Below are 21,887 nucleotides of genomic sequence, written 5' to 3' on the forward strand. Positions count from 1 at the left end.
TTTTCTCATTTATAAAATGGGAATAATAATAGTCCTCACCTCATCAGGTTGTAGGTTTCATATCTGTACAGTTCTTAGAAAGGTATCTGGAACATATGAAGTGTTACATGGTTCTCTAACACATATTTCATCCATCTTTTGTTTATAATGCCTCCCCCACTAGAATGTGAGTTCCATAAGGGTGGGGTTTTGTCTGTTTTGTACACAGCTTGATCCCCACCACATAGTCAGGGCCTCACCCAGAGCTGATTCTCAGTATACAGCTGTAGAATGACAAGTCATTAAAGTTTCTAAGATACTCAAGAGTCAGTAAGGACAACTTGCGAAAAATTTCCTCAATATAATGACGTCATATGAACAAAAACTAAAGTTCCTGATTGCTGATGTTGACATAGGCCTGGATAAATTTGTGTTCATCATTCACAGGTGGCAAGCCTCTCTCCTAGGTTATTTGAGAAAGTCACAGAATAGACTCTCAGCATGCTAGGTGAGCATGCATTGGTTCTATTTTAGTACTAGATCTATAACTACCAAAAATCATTTTCCTTTGGTAAATGGGAACTAACTGAGGTTAGTTCGAGTCCTACACTGAAGCTCTACTCAGTGTTTTCTGACCAGAATATTCTTCACAATGCCACTTAAGTGCGCAGATATCCACAGGGTACTCTGGGGTCCCCAGTGAAATGGGCTCCCTAAATAATTTGAAGGACACTATTATTATCCTATACCAGCGGTCCCCAATCTTTTTGGCACCAGGGACCGGTTTCGTGGAAGACAATTTTTCCAAGAGGTGGGGGGGTGAGGGGGGATGGTGCAGGCGGTGATGCGGGCGATGGGGAGCGGCAGATGAGTCTTCACTCGCTGGCCTGCCGCTCACCTCTTGCTGTGCGGTCCGGTTCCTACCAGGCCGAGGACCGGGGGTTGAGGACCCCTGTCCTATACCCCTGTCCTCTACCATCTCACAGGCTCCAGAAAAATCGACTCAGAAGGGTAAGCTTAAGAGTTTAGATCTTTCAGCTCATTAAAATAGCATTGTTTTTGTTATGTTTGCTATTTTGTTTTGTTTTAATAAAAATACCCTGGCACCAGGTCCTGGCTGAAACATCAGGGTCCGAGTCCTTGCTGTCCAGAGTTTATGTTCTGTTCTGTATGGTGAACCCTTAGAGCAGGCTTGGGCCTGAACCCACCTAAGAATGACTCCAGTATTGGACTGTCTTTGGTATTATATATAATTCCCTGAGGAGAGAAGTGGATGGAATTCTATTTTAAGAAGTGATCTTTAAGAATTGAGTTCTGCCTCTTCCACTTCTGAGATTAAAAGGTTTAGTGAAGAAGATAGTGTGGGCTCTCCCCAGTCAAGTCAGCCACCAGTTGTTGCTCCAACGAATGCCTGCCCTGGGGCGCTCTTTCTTCCTTTGGCAGAAGTCTGGTTCTGCAGCCTCTGGGCACATTCTGGAGGCCAGGCACTCCCCTCCGAGCCGCACCCACTGTCGTCATGCAGCGAGCACACCAAACAGGTTCTCCTGGCCAGACTGCCGCTGAGGTGTCTGCAGTGGAAGGGAAGTACAGTCATGCACACGCCCGATGACACAGTGACATAAAGGAAGCAACTGCTCTGCCTTCCCCTGGCTGAAAATAAATATAGTAACCACACAGACGTGGATTTCCCATGTGGAGGTAATGGAGCTTATAGGCCTCTTTCCAGCTCTATCCTTACTTTTGCATTTGTGATTGTATATATATTTTTTAAAGGAAGGCCCCAAATTGTACAAGCTTCAGGCCCCACAAAAACTTAGTTTACCTGACTATCCTATGTTTTGTATAATGTCACGTACTTACCCACTTACGTGAAGAACTCTGTAGGGTTGTGCTAGCCCCACTTATAGGAAACACTGGCAAGTTGAGAGGCTTAGTTAGCTAAGAGCACACAGCTAAGCTGTCCATGAACTGTGGCCACTCAGTAAGGCCTGAGGTTTAAACTGAGCTCCTTTCGATGTCTTTAGGTGTATTTGTTGGTTATCCTAATTTCCAATGCATCACCCACATTAAATGATTTGGCTCTCTTTTATTTTATGCTTCAGAACAAGCTCACTGCATTCACAGCATTGGATGGTAATGATGAATCATAAAAAGTCTAGTCTGTCCCCTAATCCTTTGGCCTGTTCACACCTCGTGGATAGAAATTACTATTTAGAAGATCTTATGAAAAGTGAAGAAATCAATTGGGAGATAAAATACTTATATTAAAAGATTTAAAAAATAGATACATCCATCTCTGCCTACTTTTTAAGAAGGTCTTTGTACTCCATAGGAAGAAGGTCTTGATTAATCAACCAATTCAGTGTTATAGAATACTTAGAGTTTCTCAGTAGTTTTAAGAAGCACAGAAAAGAGTTAACACCGTCTCTAACACTGTAATTAGCATAGACACATTCTGAACGTCTCTCTCCCCAATTACAACCTGTTTCCTAGCAAGCGGAGCTGAAAGTAAAGATGATGCTTCGTTGAGTCCAACATGCAGACACACAGGATATGCCAGTAACAAAGATTAACACAAGGGGGAAGATTGCGAGAACAGTGCATAGCACTCTCTGATGCTCTAGGCAGCATCAGAATCGCCTAGAAGGGGCTTGTTAAAATACAGATTATCCCCCTCCCCTCTACCCCTGAATTTCTGATTCAGTAGGTCTGGGGTGGGGTCTGAGGATGTGCATTTCTAAGAAGTTACCAGGCAACGTAGATGTTGCTGGTCTCAGGGCCTCTCTTTGAAAACCATTGCTCAAGGAAACGTTCTGAGTCCACAATTCTACTTGAGTACAAACCTCATTATATTACATATTTAACCCTCATAACACTCAGCAAAAGAGCATAATTAGGCCCACAATAGTTTTTGCCAGCCCTTTCTTAGAATCTAATAAAACATCAATAGACTACTAATGGTTTGATAACTACCTTTTTTGATCTCAACATGGCAAAATCTTTCTAGTTTGTGCCCTAATGACTAGGCACTTCTTCAGACCCTCAAATAATAAGTGAGAATTTGAAATAACCAAATAATTTGCCATGATGTCATTGGTCTTATGAAATGACAGCACCACGCATTAAGAGTAGCCAACAATAATCAATCAAGAACTGGAACATGGAAAATGCCCATATAGGGCATGAGTTTTCCTTGGGGCTAGAGACCACAGGGCTGGGTTGCCAGAACATCTTCAAGACATAGAGAGGAATGGATGGGAAGAAAACTCAACTATGCAATTGCACATCATTGAATTCTCTGTCCATGCATTGTCATATTTGGGTCAGTGTTTCCAAGCTCATTTCCCAGATTATGTCCTCTCCAACACAGCTAAAAAATACACATCTTTTCATGTAATTTGTCCTTCTAAGACTTCCCATAATAAACAGTCCTGAGCATTCATTGATCACACACACACACACAACTATATATATAATGTCCCTATGCATCTGTTTACCAACATCCTCACATATTCCTACTTTATAGAAATATGTCGTTCTCTATTTTTGTTTGTATTATGTTTTGTTTCTTGCTGCCTCCTTGACTTAAATAAATTTCCCAAAGTAGGAATAATTGCTTTTGTCACACTGTAAAACCCATGAGTACCAGTAGTAGGTAGGCTATACAAGCAATGAGTACTCCAAAAATATTTGTTGATAACGCATAACCTAGGCAATCATCTATGGGGAGAGAACAGGCCATGTCCCCTAAAATCAAGTAGCCTAATGAACAATCTGCTTAAAATTCAGCACCATTTTCAAGAGTTTTTGCATTCATTTGAGCAACCTGTTTTTGCTATCATTGTTGTTGTTGGCTATTGGCATTTTGAGAATTGACAAAACCTAATTTTGCTCCCTGGAAAAGTGCCTGATTCCAAGATCAGGGCAGGGAAAGTACAAGATGAGCTTGTAATGTCTTGATGTGCCAGAAGTAAGATAATGCTCAAAGAATGATGGGGATGTATCAAAAGGTCACAGAGGCCAGCTTTAGAGTATTCCCATTGGCCAAATAAGGGACATTTGAGATCAAAACAAATATCAAGAACAAAATATTAAATAAAATAGGAATCCATGAATCTAAAGTAATAGCAATCAGGAATTCCCTGGTGGCCCAGTGGTTAGGACTTGGTGTTTTCACTGCCGTGCCCAGGTTCAACTGGGAAACTATGATCCCACAAGCCATGCGGTGTGGCCAAAAAAAAAAGTAATGGAATATATATGATATAGATATAGATAAATGGGAGAGATGGAAAAGCTCTACCTCACAGCATTAGTGCCAATTAATAAATATAGAAAGAATGATGGAATTAGAAAATCTCCATTTGGCAGCTGTCATCATTGGGTAAAGGTATAAGGAGTAACAGGTTATTTATATAGTCTCAAAGCATCTCCTCGTGAGATACTTAGTAATTACAAAGGATAGAGTAACTTTACAATGGAGAAACCAAAAGGTACCAGCCCAATCAAATGTCAAAGTTAACATCGCCGGTAATTAGTTATGTGCCTCCTGATTTAATGTGCTGAAAAAAATTCAGCATCACTTCTACGATCACCCTGCTGAAAGTACACAACCTGAATCCAATCAAAAGAAAACAAGACAAACCAAATTGAGGAGCATTCTACAAAATAAGGGTCTGTATTTTTTTTAAATGTCAATGCCATGAAATACGAAGAAAGACTCAAGAATTGTTCCAGATGAAAGGAAATGAAAGAGATGTGACAATTGAACACAACACACGATTTCAGATTTTCTTTTGCTGTGAAGGACATTATTGAGACAAATTGTGTATTCATTTTCTATGCTGTGTAACAAATTACCCCAAACTTAGTGGCTTAAAACAATGCAAATTTCTTATTTTATAGTTTTGTAGGTTAGAAGTCTGATAGGGGTCTCCCTGGGCTAAAATCAAGATGTCAGCAGGGCTTTGTCCCCTTCTGGAGGGTCTAGGGAAGAATCATTCCCTTGTCTTTCTTTCTGAGCTTCTAGAGGCCACCCACGTTCCCTGGCTCCTGCCCCCTCATCCATCTTCAAGGCGACTGTGGCGGCCTTAACACATTGCATCACTCTGACCTCCTTTTCTGCCTCCCTCTTCCAATTATAAGAATCCTTATGGTTGTATTGGCCCAACTAGATAATCCAAGATAATCTATCAATTTTAAGATCAGCTGATTCACAACCTAATTACATCAGAAACTTTAATTCCCCTTTGCCTTTTGTAACCTAACACATTCATAGGTTCTAGGAATTAGGACATGGACATCTTTGGGGAGCCGTTATTCTGCCTACCACAAATGGTGCAATCTGTATAAGGGCTGTAGATTATAGTGTTGCATCAATGGGAATTTCCTAATTTTGACAAGTGTACTGTCGATACGTAAGAAAGTTTCCTGTCTTTAGGAAATAACACATTGAAGTATTTATGGGTAAATGGGCATTGTGTCTGCAACTTAAAACACTTCTTTCTCTCCCTCTCTCTCCACGGAGAGCAAGAGTGAGAGCAGTGAAAAAGCAAGTGTACCATTGGTGGAATCTGAATAAAGAGTATTGGAGAATTTTTTGACTATTCTTGAAAATTTTTCTCTAAGTCTGAAATTATGTCATAAGAACAAAAAATTTTAATGCAGTCTTTGTGAGTAAATTTCCTATTTCTAATAAATACTTAAATTTGTGTCATATTATGAATGACATGTTCATTCTGATGGGTCTTTAAAAATCTCTTTTGAAACATTGACATTTTAGCAAGTTGTTTAATGACTTATTTGCAATTAACTATGAATAAGTTATGTATTGGGCAGTTTTGAGTGTATTATGAAGGTAAAATCAATTATTCTGGACTCCACACTCCCGTTGTCCCATAGCTTGGGTATTAATGTTGAGTATTTTCATTTTCTGTCTTAAAATTCAGTATTACTTTTAGAATGGAGTCTTGAAAAGGTATTTAGAAGTAGGCAAAAACTGTTTAGTTAGTAGTATTCCTCCAATATTAATTTCTTAGTTTTGGTAAGTGTACCGTAGATATATCAGATGTTAACATTAGGAAGCTAGGTGAGGGTAAAGCTAGGTGACCCAGCTTCATGTTCCTTAACCCTGAGCCTATGTAGGGGGAAGAGACAAGGAGGGAAAAAGCAAGAGCAGAGAGAGGTGTGAGCCCTGAGGTGTATATGGCCCAGGTTGCTTGAGGACAATCAGGTTCCAAGTAACAACAGTTCTGCCGCTAACTGGTTCCTTAATATCGGGCAAGTTACTAATATATTTAAATCCTGCCTTGATCACTCTAAACAAGGGATTTGAGGAAGCTTTTAATAAAATACATGTACATAATCGAGGACCTTAAAAGGAAAATGGATCAAAATCATGACAGAAAATGAGGCAACAGCTAACATAGTGGCTAGGGTGACGGGGAAGCAAAACATGGCTTCGATTTTCTCAATGGTCAAATGGAGAGCGTCATCAATGAGAGGCAAATGAAAGAAATCAATTATGAAAGTGCCTTTGAAAACATGGCATGCAGCGTGAGTTACTTTGATAGTGCTAGTCTTGCCTGAGCCCTCACAAACATAAAGAGGGCAGGCAGCCTATCTGAAATCTACATGGCAAAACTCATCTCTCTGGCCAGGTGTGCGCCTCTGCATCAGCCTAACCGAGACAGCACAGAGAGCAGACTGTCTGAGCCAAGAGGGATCAGCACGTTGTAACACAAACTTCTCTGACCACGCTAAACATGTAATCACCCAAATCACAGCTGTTTCTCCTGAGCCTTTATCTTGGACACTGGCTCAGCAGCCCAGGAATGTGTAATCCACCCTAGGACAGCACATCTTCCCCAGACGTTTCTGCTCCTGGCTGGACTTGTGCTTACTCTGCACTAATCTCACCTTGGAAACCATGCTCAGGAGGAAAGAAAGGTCCATGGAAGAAGAGTCTGGGATCAATGAACAGAGAAGATTAAGGAAAATTAGGATCATATACATCCTAGAAACCAAGCACTGAATACTCAGGATGAAATCGCACTAGAAATTGTTAACACAAGTTGCCATGGCACAAAATTTGATGATTGCCTTGAAGTTACCAAGATGACAAAGGATCTCAGTTATTAGGGCAGACACCATGGCATGGGCCCCCAAAGCATCAGTCTAAGGCTCACGTAGAATTTTCGGTTACTAGCCATGGTGAAAAAGGATTATGGGAGGATGGAAGGGTGGCCCTCAAAGGTATGACCAGGGACCTTTCACAGAGAAGCACTTAACACTGACTTGGACAAACTCATGGGAACAGTGATGTAACAGAGGGTTACATTCTGATTTGATCAAAGGCCTGAAGCTCAACTTTTTACAGAAATAAATACAAACTGAATTAATCATAAGCAATACCTCTGCTTATGAATTAATACTGAATTAATCATACTGAATTAATCATAAGCAATACCTCTATGGCCTGAGTTATAAGGCTTTCCAAGGTAGGAAGCAAACAGTAAAACACCAACCTGTCTGTTGACATTTACTGGGGCCATTCCCAGGAGTTAGAGGAAAAGAAAGGGAATTAATATTATAACTTGGGCCAGGAGCCAGAGACGCCTACAGAAGGGGCTGTGGGTAAAACTCGCAGACACACATACACAGCATTGGGAATGGCTAGTGTGAGGCTGGGAGCGCAGAGGCCCAGGCCTTGTAGACCGCATCACACCAGCTGGTTGCTGACTGCATAGCCCGGTGAGGTCTGTGCTATGCCATTTGGTGAAAGACAGTGGTTTTGGTTATTTTTCTACAAATCCATCCTTAGGTAAGAGTGCTGAGTGAACAGAATGCTGTTGGAAGGAGAGGGTGAAGAGACAGAGACACAGAGAGAAAGAGAGAGAGAGAGAGAAATTAAAAAGTATCCATAAACCTCCCTCTCTGCTCACAGCAGGGAAAAAGTAACAGGAGTGGGAGAACAGGATGAGAAAGGTTGATGTGATTGCATCTTTAAGACAACGTGAGTAACTACTGTCTGCCTCCTAGCCCTGAGGATGTGAAAGGGAGTAACCAAGACCCTGATCTTAGAGGGTAGGAGAGAGGTGGGAGGGAGAGGTGGGTGAGACACACCTGACCAATAAACACATGCCCAAGGGCCATGCCGGAAGCCAGTACCAGGCTGAGAGGGGTGGTGAACAAAGAAAGGACTGGCCAGTTTCAACAGAGTAGGGAACACCTTGACCTCAGGCTTTCCTGTACTGGGGAAAGGAAAGCAAGCACATTCTGGGCAGAGGAGAGTTAAAGCAAAGACATGGAGGTCTTAACACTTGAAATGTTAAGGTTTCTCTTATTTGAATTCTGATTTGAGATTTTCTTTGGTCTTCTGCTAAATATTTCCCTTTATTAAGCATATGATTTTTACTTAGAATTTCATTTATAGGTATAGTGCAGGTATAATCATTCTAGGAGAATCCATACAAATAGAAGACACTCTGGTTGACTCCTGAATGAGTGCAGCCTCTGAGAGATACATAGATTCCTTACAGAAAGTTCTTATTTTTCACTCCAACTATTAATATTTTCAATTAAACCTGCTTAGTGTGAACAGGCAAAATTACCTGCCATTTACAGCCATCTCATTTCTGTTCCCATAAACTATTGGCCTGAAGAGATTTGATCTTTCCTTGGGTGGGTCCTTCCTCACCTTAGGTGGAAGGTGCCACCTGCTTTTCTACTTCATGACTCTCCTGGGCACCAGGAGTCCTGTCTTCTCCAGACATTCTATTTTGAACTTAACGTAAGTGGGTCTGGTGAGTTCAGATTTATTAAGGGGCTAGAATGCTTATTTAAGGGGTAAACCTTTGGAGATATTTTGAATTAGATTATGCTGATACCAACTTTGGAGAAACTGCTGACTCTGAAATAACAAAAGGAATAGGAACAAATTTTTTAAATTCCACTCATCACTCTGACACAGTAACTATGGAGGTATATTTGCACCTGAATCATATCCTACAAATGGGTTAGGAACACGGTATGTAAGAAAGCTAGTAACTAGTGCCCTCTAAAGCTCTCTTCGAGGAAGTCTAAAGAGAAGAGTTCAGGTTCTTCTTTACAGGTATTACAGCTGTAATGATTTACATGACTGGGAAGGTTGCACGTCATCCCCAGGGCCTCAGGGCTATAAACAGAGCCAAAGAGTAGAGCAAAGCCTTACTGCTGTCTCTGTAGTTCCAAACTTCTTCATCTGGTCTTAAGTTACTCCAGTTGGGTCAGCCCTCCAGATGGCCTGCTGGTCCAGCACATTACTTACTTCTTCTTCCATTATGTTTGAGAATGTTTCTCATCATATAAAGAAAGTACCTTTAGTTTAGCCGAAGATGTGTGTATTTAAAAGGCGGAAAGACAACTCTTTACATACACCTGCTAATTTAGAAAGCCCAAATAATTTGAAAATAGTCCTCCGTAGTCACTAATCAAATATGGAGACTACACCAGGGGGTCCGGCAAACTCCAGCCCGCAAGCCCGGGCCTGTTCCTGTAAATAGTTGTACTGGACCACAGCCCTGTTCGTTTGTTTACAGACTGTCCACAGCTGCTTTCCTGCTACAACAGCAGAGCAGTTCTAACAGAGACTGTATGGCCTGCAAAACGTAAAACATTTACTATCTAGAGCTCAACAGGAAGAATCTGCCAACCTCTGGACCACAACCAAAGTATTCCAAACTGAGAAGGGTTAAAAAAATAAATATATACATAAATAAATTTATATACTCACACACATGCACGTACACATACTGGATTGTTCTCAGGCAAATAAACAACCCAAAGAATACATTACGAGACGCTTCCCCTTCATCATACCTTTTAAAACATCTTACATCCCCAGTACCACACTCAGGCCACACCAAGTATAAAGGGTTACAAATATTCAGATTTTATTATAAATAAAATACTGTTTTTTTTTTAACATAAAAAATGCCAAGTGTTGCATTTTATTTACTACCCTGGAGAGCAAGACCGTAGAGATTAAGGCAAACAGCTAAAGTGAAGGCACACGGAAAAGGGCCACGGTTGGAATTAAGAGGGAAAATTCCAGGGAACAGCTGTGTATGCTCCCTGTGACACCCAGCATTCTGCAGCAGCCATCCTGTCAAATTTTATTACATAAAATACAGATAACTGGAACTATACAATAAAATAATGGCGATATTGCAGGTGTGTAATTAAGGTATTGTCTTATAAAGAACTTTTATTTTAAAAATAAAATTCTGTTTAAAAATATGCCACACAGATGGAAAAGGAGAAAAGAAACAACAACAAATTCCCAAAATTTCACTGTGGCCTAAGACTTACTGGAGTGAACCTGACCCATAGGCTAGAGGGTAAACTACCTTAGCAGTCTATCTTCAGTCCTTTCCCTGAAACCTTGACCAAAATGTCTCATAGGATGTGGCCACTTAAAAAGAGGAACTAGCTAGGAAACACTGATGTGAACACTTGGCAAGAAAGAGCCAGGCCTCCTGCGACAGGAGAAGAGGCCTGAGAAGAGGAATGGAGTGGAAGCTTAGGAGGATGCCAGGTCAAAACACCAGTTAAGTCAACTCTGGGATGCAAGGAGATGGAAAGGGGAAGAACTAAGGTAGACCGCCTCTCCCACTCTATCTATCTGCAGCATGATCCCTGATCATCCCTCGTATCCCTGATACGAGCACTCAAGTAATTATGCACCCCTTATAAAAATGACCCCGTCCAGCTCAAACAACGGCCAGAGGGCATTTCTCACTCAAGTAATTATGCACCCCTTATAAAAATGACCCCGTCCAGCTCAAACAACGGCCAGAGGGCATTTCTCACTCATTCCTGGCTAGGCTCTCACTGATGGTAAAGATGCCCTTCAGCAAACTTTCCTAATTCCATCCTTCCCTGTCAAGCTGGCGTTCCTGCTCCGGGGCAGGCGTTAAGAACAACATGGTGCTGTGGCTGAGGACCGCCAGGACTGCAACGGAAGAGGGTTCGAGGTACCTCTTTATCGTGGCTGTGAGTGGAGGAAAGCAGGTGGATGTGAATGTCAGAGAACGGACATGCTGCAAACACAAGGCGAAGAGCAAAGCAACAGGGAACGGATCCAATCCAAAGAACCGCAGATGGAAGGGGAGGAGGTATACAGACACATTGTGCCGGTGAAGAGGAAAAATGAAGTGAAGAGGTGAACGGACAGTGCCATTCTAGAAACAGGACCAAGTATATTTACATAAACTCCTTACTCTATAATCATGATAAACAAAAACACATTCACACAAAAATATAAATTTGAAATAATTAATAGCACCAGTGTGTCAGATAATAGTTTCTTTCCCCCGCTACGCAAAGTACAAAGTTGCATAGTGTTAAAGGCTATATATGAATCTCGAAGGCAGGTTGGTAGGAGGAAGGGGTTTGTGGCAGAGTATCGTCACGCTGTGACCTTAGAAGAACCACAGAGCTGAGGATCGGAAGTTGAGAAGCTCACTAGGAAACTCCATGTAAGGGTCTTCCCTCTACGCTTAGAGGGAAGGTTTAGAGGTGGGTTTAAATCACAAAGTGCAGGAACGAGATGGTGTTGGCAGCTGTGTGAAATACTGAGTGCAAGTATTTGTCACCAGGATTTGGCAAACAATGTGTTTTGAGGGGTTCTACAAGATGGGGAACATCAGGAGAAAACTGAGGCTAAGGGTCAAATGTTTCATCTCTCCCCAGTGGAAGAAAAATGGATATGTGGGATCCTGACAATACAAGTTGCATCTAAGTTCTATCCCTTTGCTAGAAAAGACTAGGACAAGGAGGCTTTTCTTTTGTTTTGTTTGTCAAGATCGTTAAGGACCACCCGTTCTCTGCCAGGTAACAACACTAGTTCCAAGACTAATACTCTAAAAAAGCTCTAAGAATTAGTTTGATTTTGAAAAAAACTTTAGTGGTTATCATATCCCTATTTCTTCTGCATAAATTCCATCTATAGGAATAGAAGACGTCTATTGGTGAGTGCAAGCCGCCCATCCAGATTTAAATTATCAGCTGCCCAAAGATCTGAAAAAAGTTTATCTTCCTAGTCAATTATTAACATCTGAGAAAATGTTCAGCCTACTTCTGCAGTCTCACATTCTCCTGGAGACTGTCATAAATCATTGCATCCTTACCCGTGGGATGGCTCAGTGTCCTAAACTCAAAATAGCTAAAACAACAGATGACGGCTCTCGACATTCTAAATGACCGATACCTTTGGCACAGGATGTGTACTTGCTTTTGTTTAAAAGGAGGAGGGGCAGGAGATGTGGATGCATTTTCTTTGCCTATAGACTGGATATACTGGCCATCACAATGCTACTGTCAGTAGCCAAACTTTTCCTTCATAGAAACAAGAGTACTGAGACTGAGGATGTTCTGTTGGTATCAGCGAGAAAGGCAGGGCTACTTGCTCAGCCCTGGCACACAACGGTTCCCACGAAGGGTTTAAGCCACTGTACAGCAGCGCAGGATGCCACGTCCTTATGCGACTCAGAAGGGGAAGGTGGGTCTGAGGGACCACCGTTAAGTGGAAGAGAGACTTTATTAGATAAAACCCTTTGTTCCTGATTCACGATGTTTAATTTGCTTCTCTTTAAACTTTGTGACTTCTCCTGGCTCAAAAGGACAGTGGTGGAGGGCAGCAGAGAGTGGGGGTCTGAAGAATGTAACCTTTGTGTTAAGGCACTCTGTGGCCTCACAGTGGCTCCCTAAGGGAAGACGCTAGGGCTTCTCAATGGACGGGGTGTTGAAGCAGCCGGAGGGTAAGGTCTTCCTGATGTCTTCCAGGTTGCGGATGTCCTTCAGGATCTCCTCAATGTCTCTGTTGTAGTCCATGATGGCAGCCTCCTGCCTCCTGGCTTCGTTCTCCAGGTTAGACACTTTCCTGTCTAGATCACTGACTTTCATTTCATCTTTGGCTTTGTTCAGGGTACCTTCAATCTCATTTAGCTTGTTCAGGTCCACTGTGTCCAGCTGCCCTGTTGAGTCAGAAGAGACACAGAAGAGGACGGACACATTCAGTGAGAATTGTAACATCACTCCACAAGTACCCCCACCAGCGTTTTTATAAAGGAAGCAAAGCAGCTGTCCCTATGAAAAAGTGGCCTGAGAACTTGAGGCCTGTCATACAAGGGCATTAACAATGCAAACCAAGTTCAATCACTGACCTAATCCAGCAGGGATGGGTCAGAGCTTATAATGAATATTGGGGCTGGATTTTTTTTTTTTTCCTGAGAAGATGGTTTTTTGTGAAATGTTTTCTAAATATATAACAACCACGTCCTAGACCTTGAGCCTCACTTGTGGTTTTGAAGGTCGTCTGGTAACGGGTAATACCTTTTTCACGTTTATATATGTAATCCTTGTGTCTTTTTAGTGCCCTCTAATGAACATAAAAATCTTTACGCTAGAACCCTAAGCCCTCAGCTCATCGATTCCAGGGAAACTGGGTTGTTTTGGGAGTCATGTCCTGCTCTCAAGAGTCAGACACTATCGTCAGAGCCCTCCTATGGAAAACGGCCAGGGTTGAAATGCTGAAATAATTTCAGCAAAGCTTCGCTTTAAAATTAGCAAGAAAAAGAGGTCCTTTTGAAAGGAACTACTTCTATATTAAACGAAAGCAGATAGCCAGCTGCACAACGACCAGCACTTTATGCATATTGTACTTGATTAAATTCTCACCAGATCATTTGACATCAATGATTCTCAGCTGTTAAGTAATTTGCCCAAATTTGCACAGCTTACAGGCAACAAAGCAAAGATTCCAACCCAAGTCTGACTAACTTTAAAATACAACCTTTTCTGCCACAAAACCCACCTCTTCCAGCTTACTTTCGTTTTAAAATCCATCTGCTGGCACATAATTTATTATCCTTGAAAATTGAGACAGATAAAAATATCACACACACCTCCCAGAAAAAACCCCCACAAAACAAAACACTGACCCAAAACCAAACTTTAAAGGCTATCACATTAAAACAGAGTGCTCTGCTTACAAAGCTGTACTGGCTAGGGTATTACAACTTTATAATAGAGGCTGGTGACAAAAGTACATCTGCCCTATAATGAGGCCTGCTCCCTATATCAAATTGGATTAAAGGAACATTTCAATATGCTTATATTTCCTTCAAAAAGAAAGCCTTCTCTCTTTTGGCATAAAAACTGTCACCTCATCCGATTAGCCTTTAATCGATTATCCTTTAAAGTGTTCTTTTATTCTGTCATTGAAATCCTTCACTTTAAATCCTTTAAAAACATTCTGCCAGCAGGATGAACTAAGAATAATCATTGTTCGATTCTATCATAAACCGTGACCATAAATGAGCCACCCTAGCTGGCAGCATATCTTTGAAATTTTATTAAGTCCTCAGACCATGGTCAGATTCCAATACTGAGGTCAGATTCCATGGAAGGACCTAGTAAGTACACGTTGAATTAATACAACTTAAAAGTCACGATTCAGTTCATACGGTCTTTGCACTGTAGTATCTACTTTTGAGTCAACTATCTCAGATCCCAAGAACAGTACAAAGAATTCAAAGGCTGCCTAAAATGACTCTATGGTTACTCACCCAGCTGCTCCAGGAGGTCATTAATAAGGTTGAGGAGGCTGGTGACAGAGCTTTTGGCCTTCCTGGCATTGATCTCAGCTTCCTGAGCAGCCTGTGAAGCCTGTACAGGGAAAAAGGATAAATGATACAGTAGTCTTGATGATACATTTTTATTTTCTTGAAGTATCTTTTCCCCAGTGAGTCAACAAATCTAATTTTCAGATGGTTTCCCTTCTTCTAACTCATGAAACTATTATCTGTTACTGTAGAGATGTTCTTTTTTGGTCCTATCTTCATGTTGAGGATGTTGCTATTTTTAATTCACTTAACAGTCATGCAGAAGCAGTCAGTATGCCTACAATGACTGTATTTGTATTTCAAAGATCGCTGTTACCTCCTTTTCTCACTTTCTCACTCAAGAACACATGGAGGTGTATTCATAATAAAACCCATCAAGCAGAAACAAGTTACTTTTGAAGGATGAGTATAAAAACTACCATTTTAGAACCAAAACATGTCCTCTGGGATGATCTTAGAGACTTGATTGTCAGAAATGTCCTATTCTCAGAAATTTTTCACAGCTAAGTGACATTCTTCTAAAACTCCCTCTCCCCATGCAGTCACACAAATACACACATACAAATTGGGGCAACACAATTTACATTTAAAAAATCAACCAAAGGTAAATATATTTGGGAAAATTCCATGAAACCTGAACAAATACACTTGTGCATGAGTCACAGGAAATGGCAATGGAAGAGGAAGTGTCTAAGTAGCAGAAAACAGATGCTCTCACAAATAAATCTGGTTAGGATATACACGAGTAGCTTTGAGCTGCCTACCACAGAACTGTTTTTCCTAGCTTTTTCGGGTCAAGAGAATACAAATTTTTTGGATAGAAACAATGTGAACATTTTAAAAAGAAAAAGAAGGCAACGGAAAAAAACCTTCACAAATAAACGATTAACCTCTGTTCAAACTGCAGCCATTCTCACTGCACCTTCCCAGGCTGTCTGCGAGTGTTCTGGCAGAGCTGTAAAGGACTCTGCTACGGCCATACTATTACATTTAACCTGCTGTCTGCAGCCTCCTCTTCCAGCAACAACTGTGAGCCTTCACTCTTCTTTCCCTTAAAAAACAGGTTACAAGACTGCAACAATACTGATGCAATGCTGGCCTTTCGGGATTGATATGTAAATATAAACGGGATAGTATATGTGAGGGGGCCTTGTGCTCCTTAGAAGTTACTTACCAAAAGGAACAAAAGATGGATCTTCTTTCCACCCTTTTAATTGAATTCATACCCTTTTTTGAAGCTTATAGAGAATATATATCTTTTCCTTTCCTTCAACAGGCTCTAAATCTAATGTTTCTACAACTGTATTAAAACATAAAATCCAGAGACCCTCAGCACATATGAAATATACACATTTTTACTATATGGGAATTTCCACTTGAGCCATACCTTGCTATAGAAAATGAGGACAATTCAAAACAACAAAAAAATGCATAATAAAATAAGGTATTTGCACAGGGATGCTTCCTGTTATCACTTCCCTAGGGACTTCTTTACCTAGATTAACAGGCTTAGTAGTTCTTCTTTCCATCCCAAGGTGAAAATGATCTACAGTGAAGGGTGTGATTTTTAGCAGGAGTGGAAGAAGGGTCCCTTCCTTGCACTGAAAGTCCACAATTAAACAAGTTCATGTCTATCATTACTGTGGTTATAATCAGATTGAACCGTAAAGGAATATTTCCATTGTGACTCCATCAAAGTCTTTCAAAAGCAAAATACAGCACAAAACAGAACGTAGTCCTTTGTTGGGCCATGCATTCACAAGTGAATTTTGTTACAAACAGGGCTATGTATACACATCATCACAAAAAGTGAAAAATCAAATTGGATGTAAGTTTGGTATGTTTTGTCATCTTCAAAAATGTCCTTTTACACAAGAAACCGGTCTTTGCCTTTAGGCAGCAAGTTGCTGGGAGAATAAGAGGAGGACGGAAATTAACTTTTCATTGCATGCCTTTTGTTCTTTTTTGATTTTATACCACCTGTGAATTACCCATTCAAAAATATAAAGACATACTTTTAAATGTCCTAAAACCTCAAATGTGTAAAACAGTGTTTTGCTTTTAACTGAGAGTAGCTTTGGGAAGGAGCTATTGTGCAACAATCTGGCAGAAGATCCAAATTCTTTGTCTTCTATGTAAGTTACTTACCCAATTCTTGACCAGAAAACACAATTAAAAACAGAAGTCAATATGAAAAAGACTCTTCTCAACAAGTTAGGGATCTTTATTATTCAACACCCTTCACTTTCTGCCCATTAGCAAATATGCCAGAATCACTTACCATCCCTGCCATCATCATATCCTGGTCAGCATCGTCTTGTTTTTTCTTCAGCTCCTTTTCTGCTTCCTGTAGCTGTTTCAACATATTATTCACCTCGTTATCCAGATCTGTAACTTCTGCAAAAGTCCTCTCAGCTTCTGCCTTGGTGCTGGTAGCATTCTAGGCACAAAGTAAACAATTCCTAATGAAAAAAAGTTTTCCTTTTTCTAAAGTATGCTGCCACTCCTTTTATAATCTGTAAAATGGTTCAAAAATCTGATCCAGAAAGAACAGGGCAATAATTTGTACTCTAGGCTGAATTACGTTATCATTTATTTAGGCTACACATTTAATGAAAAATATAACATTACCACCTAACATAACAACATTTTATATTTTATAAAGCACTTTGATTTGTATCCTCTTGTTTAATCCTGTTAATAAAAATTCCTGTTCTATCGTTGCCATTTTTAGTTGGGGTCACATAGCTGCAACATTTAAATGGTGTATACTTTCCACCACATTGTACTGATTAGACTCTTTCGCTTGGATAATTTTCTATTCAAAGCTAGCCTTATTCTATTGATACTTGGCAGTTCATCATAATGTACAAAAAGTCCATAATTCTGAAATATATTTTATAAAATATAATTAATCCAAGAAACTTAAAAATGTGTGTGATCTTCAAACACATAAGTTTAGAATCAGCTCCAATTTCTCCTTTAAATAAAACAGATTTATCTTTAAGTAGGAGAAAGCCAGCCTAGAGAAATTATTCTTTTAAGATGAGTAGAAAGAATCCTAGCACTGGTAACTTCAAAAATTCTAAATAGGTGGGTCTTAGATATGGCAATATGCTTGAAAGGGGGTCTTAAAAACTGTACTGGCTTGGCACTGTAAGTAAGATGGAAAACATATCAATTGTTCATGTCAAGGAACTGTGTTTACTTAGAAAGAATCTGATTTTTTGTGGGCAGGAGCTTGATGGGTCCCTGAAGCCAACCCCCCTCCTCAACAACTCAGACCCTTCCACTGAGACACAGCAGAAATTTGAGAGTAAAGGACCCTTTGAATGACTCTCCCTCTTCAATCAATGTGGTTACCTGTTCTAATGCCTAGTAAAAAAAAAAATGAACAACAAGGATGGTTTAATATAACTTTACTGGAGTTGAGGAAAAAATTTGCAAGAGCTTTTCGGGGTCTGGAAAGAAATCGGAAAATGACTAGAGAACAGATGAGCAAAGGCTTTGTTTCGGACAAGAGGGGCGAGCACACCTTTTGGACAGCGCTGGCGATCCTCTCCGCCTCGTGGGCCTTGTTCTTGGCCTCGGTGGCATCTGCGGCAGCATTGCCCAGAGCCAGCTGTGCTTCCCTGGTCTTTTCATTGGCTTCCATTATAGTCTGGTTGATGGCAGGGATTCTCCTTAGTGCCTCCTCTGCAGCCGTCTTGTTATCATTTACTCGCCTATCAAAATCTAAAACAGGTTCAAGGAATGCAATTAAACTGAACTCTCTACAAGCCAAAAGGGAACCTTTCAGGGAGCTGCCACTGGATTTTGTTTTATGAACAATGAAAGTCAGGGGAAAAGAATGAAAAACAGCATGGACTGAAATGTTAGAACAAAGCACACAGATCTACATGGAAGATGCATGTGAATGAACACCTGTTTCTGGAAGGCAGATTTTCACTTGAAACATTTATTTTCATGCAGAGCTGAGCATGCCATCACCTCCACCTCAACCAATATCGAAAGCTGCAGTTTATTCAGTGTTTACTAAGTGTTAGGTACTGAGTTAAGAGCTTTATGTGCTTGTGACACAGGCATTGTATCATTTTTATACATGAGAAAATTGAGGATTAAAGAGGTAATTTTTTTCAAGGATTCACAGTAAGAGGTGGATCAGGGATTCTAAACCAAACCCACTGACACAAAGCCCATACATTCAACCATTATCCTATAAAGCTTCTGTATATATAGAGCTTATGTTTATCAGAGGTGAGTCCAAGGCTACACAGTGAATTGAGCACAGTTCTTTTTTATCTTGGGTGAGGAAAGAAAACATAAAGACTGAGATGCAACTGGCAGAGAAAATTAAAAATAATCTCCATTTACCAATACAAGTCAGCTAAATAGGCATATCTTGGTTACAGGAAATATCTTTTCTTTTGGCTTCCATACCAAGGAATGCTGGGGTAAAATGACATGAGCGCTGGGATTTTTCTTTGAAATACTTTACCATAAAAAAGGTAGGGTAGGGACTTCCCTGGTGGCACAGTGGTTAAGAATCCACCTGCCAATGTAGGGGACACGGGTTTGATCCCTGGTCCGGGAAGATCCCACAGGCTGCGGAGCAACTAAGAACATGCGCCACAACTACTGAGGTTGTGCTCTAGAGCCCGTGAGCCACAACTACTGAGCCCATGTGCCACAACTACTGAAACCCGTGCGCCTAGAGCCCGTGCTCCGCAGCAAGAGAAGCCACCGCAATGAGAAGCCCGCACACCGCAACAAAGAGTAGCCCCCTCTCGCCGCAACTAGAGAAAGCCCGCAAACAGCAACGAAGACCCAATGCGGCCAAAAATAAATAAATAAATAAACTAATTAATTAAAAAATAAAAAATAAAGCACTATCAGCTGATGCGTAAAACAGTAATTGTTGGCTTTAATTATATGCATTAACTGATACAAAAATTTTTTAAGAAACTGTAGGGTAGGTGTTGGGGGATGAAGTTAAGTGCAGTAAAAATCTTAACTGCTGAATCTGAAAGGTATATGCGATTTCTTATACTATTATCTCTCGTGCTGTATGTGTTCAGAAAGTCTCAGAGTAAAAATTTTTTTACAAAAGAGAGAGAATCACCCTAATGAAGGACACGTACAAATTTACCCTGTTATCTGACCCTCTCATACCTTTCAGGTTGCTGAGAATGTCATTGGCTTCTTGTAAGGTATTTCGTCCCTTCTTAGCAGCTTCTTCCGCAAGAGCCTTGGCGGCATCAGCTCGGGCTAGGAGTTGGTCGGCAGTCTGCAAACACGTGGCAGATAAGAGGACAAACTCTCCAAGGTAAAGCCCTTCTCTCTCCTAACAGACCAGGCACCTACAAGCCACCACCCTGACACTGGCCAGTATACAGCAGGTTAGGCCTGGGCATCAGCATAAGGCCCTCCTCTGAATACTTTTTCGTGTGTTTTGTTGCTTCTGCAATTGTGGTAACATCACGGACACAGCTTACAGTCAGGCAGTTTCAATTTTTCCCTCAAGAAACGAAGCAACTTGCAAAGCAAACCAACCTGCTGTTCAGTCTTTCCTTTTTCCAGAAGGTTCTTTACTTCAAATTCCTTCCCTCTCATGTCCTGTCTGAGGTCCTCATAATCTTTTAACTTCTGGTCAATCAGACGATCCAGATCCTCAGCTTCCTTCTTTATTTTATTTGCCTCATTCTATGAAAAGCAAGTAAGATCATTATATTTTAGGCAAAACAACTAAACTGATGAAAAGGTAGGCTTAGTAATTTTATACTTAGTGGATATTTTTAAAAGAACAGCACAGGTGAAGATTTTATGGACCTTTTTAAAAAATTGAGGTATACTTACACACAGTGAAATGCACAGCACTTAGTTTGATGAGTTTTGACAAATATATTCACCTGTGTAACCAACACCCCAATCAAGATACAGAATATTTCCACCCAGGAAATTCCCTTGTATCTCTTTCCAGTCAATTTCCACACCCATCTTTCCAACAATGCAGCTGCCACTGGTCTGGTTTTTATCATCATAGATTAGTTTTGCCTATTGTCAAATTCCATATATATGGAATCATACAGTATGTACACGTCTGAGGAGACCTAAAACTTTATGGTAAAAACGAAGTCAACACCTCAGATGTAAGAAGTGAAACTTAATAAATTGCAAGTTTAATGTAAAAAATACACCATTTATATAGCACTTGGTATGAGGATTCACGATTAGAGTACAGATGAAATAAAATACTACCAATCCCTAAATATTTTACCTGCCCCAAAGCATCCTGATACAGTTCTTTCATTTAAACCATTCTTTTATTTCTCTCTTGTTCAAAACCAGGGTAACGACCTAGGTGTAGTCTGTTTTAATTAATCCAAGTACATTATAATTTGGATTTACATACAAGATTTAAGAGTGATTATTCCTACCACTAAAGGAGTCTTTGCTATTTAATGTTTATAACCACAGGATTTTTTTTTTTTACCTCAATAAGTTCTATTAATGTATCTAAACTAGAACTCAACTTGACCAGTGAGCTGTTGGGAGGACAGAGGAGGTAGGTACTGCTGACAGCGGCAGGGCAGTCAGAAGAGCTCTTACCCAGACTGAGGGGGTATGTGGCTGTGTGTTTGGTGGGACGAGGGTAGGAGCTGTGAATGGGGGACGGCAGTGACAACCAAAGCCTGTGCATGCAGGCTGTCAGCGCCATACCTCCATGGCTTCTGAGTCCACAGGAGCCAGCTGGGCGACACTGGCATAGATCTCCACAGCTTTCTCTCCAGCCTTCTTGGCCTCCTCATGGACTTGGGCGGCTTGCTTCTCTAGATCCTGTGAGATGTTCTTCGCTTGTTCATACCTAAGGAACGACAGATGTGATTTGATGAAAACCCTAGTTGCTTTTAGCATCTTAATGTTCACCAGATTCATTCCAGTTTAAATCACCGTGACAGTATTTCCAAAACCTCAAAGAAATGTTATATTAAAATGCTATTATTTAATACCAACATAGCTTAAATTTAGATTTCAACTCATCACTTCTATTTATAGCATACGGTTTACCATATGCTTTCTTATTTCAGACACCTTTTAAATATCTGTAGCTCAAATATATTTTCTCTGCTTACTCTATGATATTTTTTCTCTTCACCTTTATGCAGAATTTTAAGTATTATTTTGGCTAGTTGTTACCATTCTCTGCTGATACAGTAACTGGATCAAATAAAATCTCTGTGGCTC

General features: G+C 40.6%; 1 protein-coding gene across 1 annotated transcript in view; it reads right to left on the minus strand.

Moving 5' to 3' along the window:
- Nucleotides 1–9,884: 9,884 nt before the first annotated feature.
- Nucleotides 9,885–21,887, minus strand: part of LAMC1 (laminin subunit gamma 1) — a 122,786-nt gene continuing 110,783 nt past the window's right edge. The window contains exons 22-28 of the mRNA XM_082472533.1: nt 21,363–21,507; nt 20,196–20,345; nt 19,815–19,929; nt 18,178–18,377; nt 16,924–17,082; nt 14,586–14,685; nt 9,885–12,992 (exon numbers count right to left, since the gene is read on the minus strand). Of these exons, the coding sequence (XP_082328659.1) occupies nt 12,736–12,992; nt 14,586–14,685; nt 16,924–17,082; nt 18,178–18,377; nt 19,815–19,929; nt 20,196–20,345; nt 21,363–21,507 (1,126 nt within the window). The 3' untranslated portion in view covers nt 9,885–12,735. The remainder of the gene's footprint in view (nt 12,993–14,585; nt 14,686–16,923; nt 17,083–18,177; nt 18,378–19,814; nt 19,930–20,195; nt 20,346–21,362; nt 21,508–21,887) is intronic.

Source organism: Balaenoptera physalus (assembly GCF_965194825.1).
Source record: "Balaenoptera physalus genome assembly, chromosome: 1".
Taxonomy (NCBI): Eukaryota; Metazoa; Chordata; class Mammalia; order Artiodactyla; family Balaenopteridae; genus Balaenoptera; species Balaenoptera physalus.